The sequence below is a fragment of the Elephantulus edwardii genome, unplaced genomic scaffold (genome assembly GCF_000299155.1).
Source record: "Elephantulus edwardii isolate Elephantulus edwardi_28Jun2011 unplaced genomic scaffold, EleEdw1.0 scaffold00008, whole genome shotgun sequence".
NCBI lineage: Eukaryota > Metazoa > Chordata > Mammalia > Macroscelidea > Macroscelididae > Elephantulus > Elephantulus edwardii.
This window is the reverse complement of record NW_006399758.1, coordinates 26,214,384-26,226,694: the sequence shown is the minus strand read 5'-3', so window position 1 is coordinate 26,226,694 and position 12,311 is coordinate 26,214,384. Positions and strand designations below refer to the sequence as shown.

The 12,311-nt window shown below is 38.6% G+C and overlaps 1 protein-coding gene across 1 annotated transcript in view; it reads left to right on the top strand.

Annotated features, from left to right (window-relative positions):
- MRPS28 (mitochondrial ribosomal protein S28) overlaps positions 1 to 12,311 on the top strand; it is a 124,118-nt gene that overhangs the window by 17,682 nt on the left and 94,125 nt on the right. The window contains exon 3 of the mRNA XM_006880548.1: positions 10,467 to 10,648. Coding sequence (XP_006880610.1) covers positions 10,467 to 10,648 — 182 coding nt within the window. The remainder of the gene's footprint in view (positions 1 to 10,466; positions 10,649 to 12,311) is intronic.

Below are 12,311 nucleotides of genomic sequence, written 5' to 3'. Positions count from 1 at the left end.
CATTTGCTCCTCTCCTTGAAAAGCAAAAGAAAAACTCCCTCATTGGTACACAATCCCCCCGAATTTGGGTTTTTTTAGCTCTTTCAGTTGAAGAATTGTCAAATGAGTTACTCTTTATTTTCTAATTCCAGCTCTTTGCACATTTCATTGTAATACTTTTATCTTCCAGAGCTGCCCTTTTAAATCTTTTGTTCACCTCTTTTAATTTGGCATCTCTTCCTTTTGTTTTGGTTTCTTAATACTCTCATGTGATTGTCATAGTTCTGCCAGTGATTTCATCTTAGATTCCCAATCAATATCCTTGGGACCAGCAGTCAAGAGATCAAGAGATGTGTTGCTTTGGGTGTGCCCGCTGTCAGAGATCTCTCCAAAATACTGAAGAGCAGTGATATAAATCTAAAGACTTAAGGTGCACCTGATTTGGGCCATGGTCTTTTCAGTTACTTGCTATACTTCTGAGAGCTAGACAATGAATAAGGATAACAGAAGAATTGGGGCCTTTGAGTTGTGATGTTGGAGAAGAGTACTGAATATTCCATGTACTACCAAAAGAACAGATATATCTTGAAAAAAGTGTAGCCAGAGTAATCTTTGGAGGCAAGGGTGTAGAAGCTTTGTCTCTTCTGTTTTGGTCTTGTTGTTAGGAGAGACTGTTCCTTGAAAAGGGATGTCATTCTTGAAAAGGTGGATGTCAGTGAAAGAGAGGAAGACTCCTGACAAGATAGGTTGTCATAGTGACTGCAGCAGTGGGCTCAAATCTATCAGAGATAATGAGGATGGCACAGTATAGAACAGTATTCAGGTCTCTTGTTCACGGGGGCGGGGGAGGGTCACTTGAGTTGTACTTGACTTGATGGCACCTAACAACAACAAAAAGAGCAATGGCTGATGATACTGAGACCTCTTCTGATCAATTCTTGAAGGAAACAAGTCAGTTTCAAGGCACCTGTTATACCAGTAACAAATCCTTTAATAAAGTCTTTATAGCAACATTTTCCATGAACAGTTAGACCCTGAGCTCTTTGATACACTCCCTGCAGGTGACAGTATGTCTACAGCCTGTGCTGTCTGCACCAGCATGAGAGAAACTTGCAGTGTTGCTTCCGGCACTTTACAAAAAGGCTCCCTGTTGTCAGCATAGATTGTGGGAGTTGCCACATTTCTTATTTTAGAAATAATTTGACAAGTAAATGAGTTCACCTTGGCTCATACCCTAGGAATTCAAAGATTCTCCTAGACTATGGTTTTTGAAGGAGAGCTTTGTCTATTTGAGTAGTAGATAGTTTTTGGAAACCAGTGGGCAATAATGAATATACGGGTTAAAATTCTGGTGTTATCCAATGATCTAATGCTTTTTGTTTGTTTTTCAAATAAGATTAAATTTAGTTTTTTATTTTTATATCCACCATTTAAAAAAAAACCCTATTTATATCATCAATTCCTTCTTTTTTGCTAATTGAATTATCTTTATTTTTTTAATATTTGTAGCATTTTTTTGTTTTGTTTTGTTTTTATAATTTTCATGAACATTTACAGAGATTTTGGATTTCCATTCATTCATTGCTGCACTTCTCTCCCCACCCAGCCCTCCCCCTCATCATTTACCTTTATATAATCATTCATGTACATTGTTTTATTCATGTCCATTTTGTTTTATCTAATCATTTCTGATCATTATAATTTTTATAATGAATTACTTTTGTTCTGTTGATTTTATCTCAGGTTTCCATTGCACTTTACCTATATATTATCCCATCCTCCCACTAATCCCTGCTATCTTGGTTATTTCCTCTCCCTATGCCACACTTCTTAACCCCTTTTCTTTTCTTTAAGCAGTTATGAATATCTTGTTTTAAAATTGGGACATGTGTACGCCAGCAATGTATTCTGTCTCCATACCTTTTCAATCTATATGCAGAACAGATCATCCTGGAGGTTAGGCTGTATGAGGAGGAATGTGACATCAGGATTGCAGGAAGATTCATCAACAACCTGCATTATGCAGATGACGCAACCCTGCTTGCTGAAACAGAAAGACCTGAAGTGCTTGCTGCAGAAGGTCAAGGACTGCAGCCTTCAATATGGATTGAATTTCAACATCAAGAAAACAAAGATTCTCACCACTGGGCTAATTGACACTATCATGATAGATGATGAGGAGATTGAGATTGTTAACAGCTTTAGTTTGCTTGGCTCCACAATCAACACTCTTGATATTAGCAGCCAGGGAATCAAAAAAATAAATTGCTTTGGGAAAGTCAGCTATCAGGGACGTCTCCAGAGTACTGAAGAACAGCGATGCCAGTCTGGAGACTAAAATGCTCCTGATCCAGGCCATAGACTTGGCAGTTGCTTGCTATGCATCAAAGAGCTGGACAATGACTAGGGATGATAAAGAGATAATTAATGCCTTTGAGCTGTGGTGTTGGAGAATAGTGTTGAATATACCATGGACTGCCAGGAAAACAAACAGCTTTGTCCTAGAGAGGGTGAAGCCAGGTTACTACTTGGAGGCAAAGATTCTGAGACTTCATCTGACATAATTTGGGCATGTTGCATGGAGGGACCAGACCTTGGAGAGGGACATCATGCTTAGAAGGGTGGAGGGACAAAGAAAGAGAGGGAGACCATCGATGAGATGGATTGATACAGTGACTAGGGTAATAAGAGTAGGTGTGTCAGAGACAGTAAAGTTGGCACAAGATAGAGCAGGTTTCATGGCTGTTGTGCATAGGGTCACTATGAGCAACAGGTGACGTGATGGCACATAACAACAATAATTTGCTAATTGGAATAAGCAGAATGCCTTTATCTCAATTCTTCCAGGTTGACTACCTTGTTTTGGTCGTTATAATGTGCTTTGTTCACCCATTACATTTCTGTTTTTCCCCTCCCTCACTCCCAGGGACCCACCTATTATTACAATCATGGTCTTATGCAATATTTGTCCTTTTGTGACTGAGTTATTTCACTCAACATAATGCTGTCTGAACTCTCCCATGGTATGTACTACTTTACAAATATTTTGTTATTCTTTAATGCTACATAGTAGTTTTTCTGTCCATTCATTTGTTGGTAGACATTTGGATTATTTCCGTTTGACAGATGCTTTTAGTAAAGTCTTTTCACTCAGAGAAAACATGTTAACACTCATTTTAACATGTGACAGAATGAAGGTAGAAATAATGGAACGGGAAAGAGGAGCTTCCTGTTTACACTTGGTTTTAAAGTCTCCTTTAAAAAGAATTATTCATGACTTTATAATGTAACATTTCATAAGAGATTTACTGAAAAACTAAATTATCTTCTTAAATTCTTGAGAGCAATATTTGACCTAAAAACCCGAGAAAATTCTATTATAATAACCTTAGTCTTGGCATCTCTTGGTGGTTATAATGCTCCTTCCAGCCTGAAAATTATGTGGATTTATATCTTTAATGTTTATTCTCATTATTAGTTGCCATCAAAAGATGGCAGCATCAAGTAGCGAAAACCGAGGTGTTGCCTAGTCCTGCACACCTTCCTCATGATTATTGGTGTGCTCGCATTTTCAGCCACTTTAATCTCTAGTGCCTTCCAATATAGGAGGCTCTTATTAGTGTTCTTTTATGATCCATAGATGGCCATCGCCTACCTTTAGAAGTAGATTGCAGACTGTCTCCTAGAACCTCTGTCTCCATGGATGAGTTAGATTTCTATGTCTGTTTGTTTTGGGGTTTTTTTTAAGTCTTTTAAAGTAACTGATGACATAGATTCCGACATTAAAGTAAACCACCAGATGGGTGGCAGATAAAACGTTTAAGCCAAGAAATATCTACGGAGCATTTAACATAAGATAGGCACTTAGTATTGTTTAAGGAGCTCTGCTGACTTCATGTATAACATGTCAGGCTGCTAACCTAAAGGTCGACAGTTCAAATCCCCTGAATGGGACCATTTCCTCCCTTAAAGATTTCCAGCCTCAGAAACTTGATGGAGGATCATTATGAATCAGAACCAACTCAGTGACTATGAGGGATTTAGATTATTGACCAAAAAAGGAATAAAAATACATAGTCCCTGATTTCTTTTTTTATATTCCTGGAAAGTAATTAATGTTAATCAACAGTGTTAAAGGATTCTTTTTTTACTCTGCCAAGTAGTAATACATAAGGGAAAAAAGAAACCAATCAGTCTTTGTCATAGACAGTGACAGTAAGAGAATATGGAATTTCATCAAAGGATTATTTCTCACATTTATGCCATTGCTTTCTACAACAGTTATTTTCTGGTGACTAATGACCAGTGTCTGCAAATGCAATAATGTATGCTTTGTCAGGTTTAGAATTCTAGATTAAAAATCATTTTCCCTAAGAATTTTGAAGGCTTTGATATCTTACTGTTATTTTGCTCCTACTATTTATGTGGAAAAGTCTCAGAACTTTCTAATTCTATGTCTTAGTTTGCTACTTTTCTTTTTTCTTTTTGGAAGCATTTTTATTTATCTTTATTATTTGAAATTTCACAGTGATTATGTGCCTGGGCATGGAACTTTTATTGTTTTCTCAAGAACTTGTGGCTTCTTTTAATCTATAAAATTGAGCACTTCAGTTCCTGGAAATGTATTGTTTCTTTTGATTTCCTCTCTTGTTCTTTTTAATATTTTTCTTCTTAGAACTCCTATTAGTCAGATATTGGACTTTGTGAGTCCTTTATTTTCTTATTGTGCCTGTTTTCACCTCTTATCTTCATCTGAAGGCATTATGCAATTTGATCATAAGGGAAGTTTCCACACTCCTGTCTGGAGGCTGTGAAGTTGCTGTGCAGTTCTGATAGCAAGAAGGGAGAATGAAGCTGAAGAAACCAACCGAGGATGTCTGAAAGAATAGTTATTTCACTTAATGCTCTTATTTTCAGGTGAAAACACTTCCTTGGAAATTACCTTGTGAACCTTTGTTATCCTCCCTTCAAAAAAGGATGTATCCCTCTTTTTACCATCCTCTTGTGCTTATTTACTTGCCTTGGCATGATAAAGAAAAAAGGTCAGAACCATAATATCCCAATTTTTGAAATGATTGTTAGCCTGAAGGACTACCTTTCCCTAAAGGGTTCAATGACCCATCAGCTTCTCTGGGGAAGTGGAGAGCCCAGGCTTTGAGGACTTTACAAAGTCATCTCCGTATTTCTGTTGTAAAGGGGCCCTACCAGAAACTTTGCTTTTAAACATATTTAGCACTTGTGAATAAATAAGTCAAGGTTCTGAAATACTTGTTTTCTTACTCATTATCAAATTTTAGTTCAACCTTGCTTAGTTATAATCCTTAGATAATGAAATGTCTTATGAATAAACTTTTGCCCCAAGTTTTCATGTTTTGTTTTTTTTTAATTGATGTATTTGGCTGTTTAAACTGACTTTTGATTCAGTGACTGGGATAATTGGGGTGGGTGTGTCGGAGACAGTGAAATTGGCACAGGACAGAGCAGGGTTTAGAGCTGTTGTACATAGCATCGCTATGAGTCGCAAACGACTAGATGGCATGTAACAAAAACGAACTGACTTTTATTAGTTTTGTCAATAAATGATCCATTTTAAAATGTTGAGATTATTTATGCTAGTTGACTTTAAATTTTGCTTTGTATTTTCACAGATATTTATGTAAGTTGTATATTTAAATATAGTTATGTATATACAGATATCATATACATATGCTATATACATATATAGGTCCAACAAAGACCAAAACGTGGTTATTGCATCATATTGAGTAATTTGAGCAATTCTCAAAAATCTAACTCACTTTCCTCTTGAGTCATGTTATTGTCAAGATTTTTAGTCAAAGTTTCTGACTTCCTGAATAGAAGCTACAATTTTTTGAGTACCAGAGAGAAAAGCTCAGCCCTATGTATTCCTCCTTTTGTCCCCTCCCTATTTCCAAGCAGCTGGAGACCCCTGAGCTGATACTTTATCTGTTCTGCTCTTGAGCTGTGCTCTTCTCAGCTGTTTTGGTGGCAGCAGCTGGAAAGGGGGTGGTTCCAGTAGAGGATCAGAGCAGCTGTCGTGAGGGGCTGTCAGTGATCGCTTACTTAGAACTGTTTCTCTCTGTACGCGGCCTCTAGAGGGCAGTTCATAGCTGTGTCTGCGTTGGACCTGTAAGATGTTTTATCTTTGGCTGTGTGCAAGAAATATATACTGCATTGAAACAGATGAGAAGAAAACGGTTAAAAGGCATATATGATTAGGTATTATTTTCATGACAAGAGTACAGAATAAGAGCTACATAGTAAAGTGGATGGGGGTGGGAGGGAGACTGTGTTAAAAAAATGACTATTTTATCAAAGTACTTATGGTAAGGTTCCTTAATGTTATACCATATAGATTTAGAATGCTTGCCTGACGGATCATGCTGTAATACTCATGGCTACTCTTTGGCATCGAGAGCTACTATTTTGCCTTTGGTTTAGAATGCTCCTTTGTGTGTTGAAGGTTCATTCATTCACTGTGTGTTTCAGCTGGGAGTTCATTCCCATTCCCTCTCTCTAGCATCCATAGGGCTTGATGGCAGCCAAAGATTTGACTTATTCTTGAGACAGTTAAAAACTCGTGAGACATGGGCCACATTTAACATCTAGATAAGTTTTCCAAAAGGAAAAACTACCTTTTCTCTTAAAAAACATTTAGAAAGTAGATGTTTTCCATAATATATAGAAAGCCAAAAGATGTGGCAACACTGTGCTTGAATTGGAGTTACAGCTGGAATTGAGTAATATTTGTACCTTTAGATTAGGCTCTTATGAAACTCCTACCTAGCCTGGCATTATATTTGTAACCTGTGGAATAGTTGATATTGGAATTGTCCTGTCATAAATATAATTTTGTAATTTATGAAGTAAATGTACTATCAAACACTTACTAATTCTTTGAATAATAATAATAATAATAATAAATTCTTTCCAAATAGCAAAGGAGAAGTAAAATCAAATAGTAACTAAGTACTTAGTTTGACCCAAACTGGACACATACCTTATTACACACAAATTAAAGATGAAAAGTAGATGCAAATTTATACTCAGAAGTTTCTGAGAAAGTGTGTGCATGGAAACATTTTTTTTTTGCAAGGCATAATTATACCACCTATATGTTTATTCATTATCAAATAAGTTTAATATTGAAAAGGACTCCAGAAAATTAGCAGCACAAAAAAGATTGAAGAGGCTGTTTTTCCTTAAGGTAAAGAAAATTATGACAAAGTGATTTAAAAGTAGTACATAACAAGATTTATGTTCAGACAGATAACTCTGATGAAGGGCTCTTAATAATTTTTTATCTTAATGATTTTTTTTACTCTTCTGGAACTTTATTTTTTTTAAAAAATCAGTTCCTTGTTTTTCTGTGTATTTAAATGTTTTCCTATTTAACAACTTCTTATTAGCAATAAAAAGTTCCTCAGTAAATTTTTCATTTCTTCTATTTATTTTCTGCTTGCTTTTGTAATTTCTTCAAGATTTCTTCTGGCGTTGTGGAGGCCAAAATCTTCACCAGTTTTTCACGAGCCTTTCCACCCTTATCCAAAACCACATCACTCTTCTAAGACCTTGGACAGGTATGGGCAGAGCTCGGTGTTGGCTTCACCTTCTGATGGAGGTGCTGTGATGGCTGCATTTACAGCCTCTGTTGTCATATCTAGTATGGCATTTTGTTTGGAGCCAGGTTTGGTGTGGATGGCTATGGTGACACAACCTTTAGGATCCCCTGCCATTGGACCCAGGGAAGGAAGTGGTCTTTCTGGTTCCTTGTTCTGGCTTTTATCCTCTGGCCAGGGCAGACTGTGCTAGCTGGCAGCGTCACCATCAGTCAGAATCATCTTGAGGGAAGCTGGTCTGGCTTCTAGTTTTATAATTCTTTCTGTCCTCCTTCAAGGTTCAAAGCAAATCTCTCATGTAGCCTTCTCATTGACTCCCTAAAGTGCTTCTCTTACTGTCCTGGAAGACCTGGTCCTACCTTCCGCACCTTAATCTGGTTCCTCCCATCTGCTTTGCACTTCCAATTCTTCAGGTACAGGGAGGGATTAGTTAATAGTTGTCTTTCTTTGTCTTATGCAGCAGGAGCTAATCAATGATTGTTTATGCACAACTAAAGTTGAAGAGTGTGTGTGTGTGTTCCAGGTTAACCAAAAGATCTGAGTTGGGATTTACCCAGCACTTCAAGCAAAAAAGATGGGGGTCTCTACAAAGATTTACAGCTTCTGAAATCCTTCTGAGGGTGGCTGAGTTGGAATGGACTTGAGGGCAGTGGGTTTGGCTTTTTGGGGTTTACAGGAAAGAAGTTGTGCTAGAAACTTAGTCATTTAAAAGCTATTGACTTAACACTGGGGCAGTCTGGTAAGTAATGCATGAGTGTTGTTGTTATGTGCCGTCGAGTCGCTTGCGACTCATAGCGACTCTATGTACAACAGCCCTAAACTCCGCTCCTCTGTTATCTAAATGTGTTCTGTTGTACATAGGGTTTTCAGAGGCCTGCTATTTCAGAAGTGGATGGCCTATCCTTCTTCCTAGTCTGTCTTAATGTGAATGTTCAGATTTAGAGAAGTATCAGACAGACCATCAAGTTAAACGCATATCCCTTATTGCGGAGTTAACTTTAGTGTCATTGTTGTCCCTGCCTTTCTCACACGCGTCTTTACCCACTTATTTCCCTGCTCCACCATCCACCAGGATACCCATCTACTTCTACCCCCTCCCTTCACATCTATCTCCCTTTGACCAGCCCTCCATCTAATAACTTATATATGAGGCTTCCATGGCTTCTGTGATTCCAAACACATCAGCTGATGGTAGTTCCTTATGTTGGGATCAATGTCTCTGAAGTTTAGTCGTAATGTTTCCCGAGCAAAAGTAAAGGTGAATAAAGATAATGGAGTTCTTGCTCTAAGGGAGCTTGGACTGCGGAAAGAGAGAAAGAACAATTGCTTGTGGGCATTCTGGTAAAGAGAGGGCTCCCAACAATGAGACCCTGGGGAAGCTGCCAGGAGGCAATGCTCGAGCTGGTTCTTAGGCCCTGCCAAAGTCTGCGAGGCAAGCTGCAGTAGTACAGGAGCGAACCTAAGGTGACTTCCAGAGAAGATGCCGCTAGAACAAGGGGTGCTAACCCGCAAGTGTGGGAGATGGGGCCAGGGAGGTCAGCAGACATGTCTCTGTAAGACCCTCAAGTGCCTCCTCGCCAAGGAGCTCAGATTTCACCCCAAGACCTATCCAACCCCCAGAGGGTTGGGTAATGGGGTGACAGGCAGCAGCGCTCCCTACTCAGGCGGGGATTAGGCAGCAGGAGCTGTATGGATGGAGATTAAAGGTGTCTGTCCTGGGACCCAGAATGGAGATGCTTCCTACATATCTGCTCATTGCATCTCTCCCAGCACAGGACCCCTTTTCCCACCCTACTGCTCCACAGTGACCATCCTTGTGGCCGACCCTCTATTTGCCACATGACTTGTCACTAGCCTTGTTCTTGTTCACGGCACCAGCTTGCTTAGGCATCTCGACGCCAAAAGGGAGCCAATCAGAAGTCCGAGCGCTGCACCAAATTGTTTTAGCCGTCCCAATCCCCAGCATCCCGGGGTGGGAAGGTGAAAGCAAGCCTCTTAATGCCCTTTTACTTTTGTATTCATAGTCACTCTCACTAAGCCTTATTTAGAAGACATTTTTTGTGGATAGTATAGCAGTAAAGGCCGTCCCCTCCTTAAATGTTCTCAAATGCACCCACTCTGCCCTCCCCTTACCCTCCCACCCCATGCTGGAGCCTTTGCACTTGTTTTGTCACCTTACCTTACCCAGGCTCCAAGATCCACCACATCCCCATACATCCTGCCATCCCGAACGAAGCGTGGAAGAGGAAGTTGAAGAGCACACCATAAAGTGCAAATCCACTTAAATGTTCTTATTTTCACTGATTGCTGTTAAGTTGGAACCAATCTATAGCTGCCCCTCCATTGGGTTCCCAAAACTGTAGGTCCCACCGGAGGAGATTGTCCAGCTTTCCTCTGCAGAATGTCTGGCCTTTGGGTTAGTGGCATGACACTTTACAGACTTGGCCAGCAGAGAGCTTCCTTAATTTTTTTATTACTGGAAAATGTAAATATGCATTTTTTTAAAAAATTAGTGATTTTTTTCCCTCTAAAATATCATTATATTATAACTTTTGACATCTCTAGGTGGCACCAACGTTAAGCATTCAGCTACTAGCCAAAAGGTTGGCCGTTTGAATTCATCCCTAGATGCCTCAGAACAAAGACCTGTTGACATCTCCTTTTCACAGATCATAGCCATAAACTGTGTGCAGCGTGGTTCTGTTCTAACACCATGAGGACAGCAAGAGATGGGATTCACTTGGTGGCAGCTGGTTTCAGTGTACTTTTGTTTGTTTGTTTGTTTGTTTTTCAGTGTACTTTGAAGTGTTGAATTATATGCATGTGTGTATTTATTTTCAAATTTAGGGCTCTTCAAAGAATGTGGAATCCTTCGCATCTCTGTTGAGACACTCGCCTCTTACACAGATGGGACCTGCCAAGGATAAACTGGTCATTGGACGGATCTTTCATATTGTGGAAGATGATCTTTATATTGACTTTGGTGCCAAGTTTCACTGTGTATGTAAAAGACCAGAAGTGGATGGAGAGTAAGTAGAATAATTTCTCAGTGGTTTAGGAGTATTCATAAGAGTTAAGAAATAAAGAAGTGTTATTATTGGAGTTAGATGATTTTTAAAATCATTATTGTGGTGAAAACACGTGTGTGTGTGTGTGTGTGTGTATGAATAAACAGAATATACCACTTAACCATTTTAAGTGTACAGTTCAGTGATAGTAATTAACGTCACAGTGTTGTGCAGTCATTCTATTTCCAAAATGTTTTTATCACTCCAAATAGAAACTCAGTACCTATTAAGTAATAACTTTCTATTTCCCCATCCTCCAACCCCTGGTAACCATTAATACTTTAGTAATTACTAATAACTAATACTTTAGTCTATGCGTTTGTCTAGATTTTCATATAAGTAGAACCATCATTTTATATCTGACTTTTTTAACTTAACATAATGTTTTCAGGTCTCACTCATGTTATAGCAGATACTAGAACTCTATTTCTCTTTGTAACTGAATGTTATCTCTTGATGGCCATGGACTGTTTGTGCTTTTGAAAGAGCCCTCATGGTTCAGTGAGTGAAATTGTGTTGCTGACCAAAACGTTAGCTGCTTGAACTGACCAGCAGCTTCACAGCAGAGATATGAGGCACTTCCTGCTTGTAAAAGCTTTTATTGCCTTGGACATCGTGAAGCAGTTGACTTACAGGGTTGTTATGAGTCTGAAACCAAATTAGTGGTAGTGGGTCAGAATGATTTACAATGTTGAGCACTCACATGTGATTATTGACCATTTGTATGTCATGTTTGGAACATATTTATTCCAGATGTCTTTTCAAGACCTTGCCCATCTTTATTGGGCTGTTTGCCTATTGGTTGGTTTGTTTTTTTAAATTGTAAACATTCTTTGCATGTTCTGGACCCTTAGATATATGATTTACAATTACTTTATCTCATTTTTTAAGTTATCTTTTCACTTTTAGATATTATCCTTTGATGCACAAGGTTTTTAATTTTTATGAAATCCAATTTATCTATTATTGGTCGTACTTTCAGTGTCAATATATATGATGTCATTGTCAAATTATGAAGTCATAAAGATTATCCCTGTATTTTTACCATTGCAAGAACATGGAAACAGTCCAGATGTCCAACTGCAGTCTAATGGATTGAGAAATTATGGTACATTCACACAATGGAATACTACATTCACACAGTGGAATACTACATAGCATGCAGGAGCAATGATTTTGTAAATTACTAACTTGGGAGGGACTGGGGAGCATTATGTTGCGTGAACTAACTCAGTCCCATAAGGACAAATACTATATAAAACATTATTGTAGTGGAATGAGTATGAGGATCCAAGGGGTGGTAATGGTGTTACTCATAGGGTTGCACAGTTTGATGGGGGGAGGGTGAAGGAAATGGGAAAAATTCGGTATGAGAAACTCTGTATTCAAACTTTGTAAATATATCAGTATTGAAAAAAAGGGGGGGGCAATATATTCCAGAATCTTTGGTGAATGCCTTTAACTTCAGACAGTGCTGAACCCTATGTATACTATTTTATCCCCCCCTGTAAATACATATGACCATACCTTTTCAATCTGTATGCAGAACAGATTATCCGGGAGGCTGGGCTCTATGAGGAGAAATGTGGGGTCAGGATTGGTGGAAGATCTGTCAACAATCTGC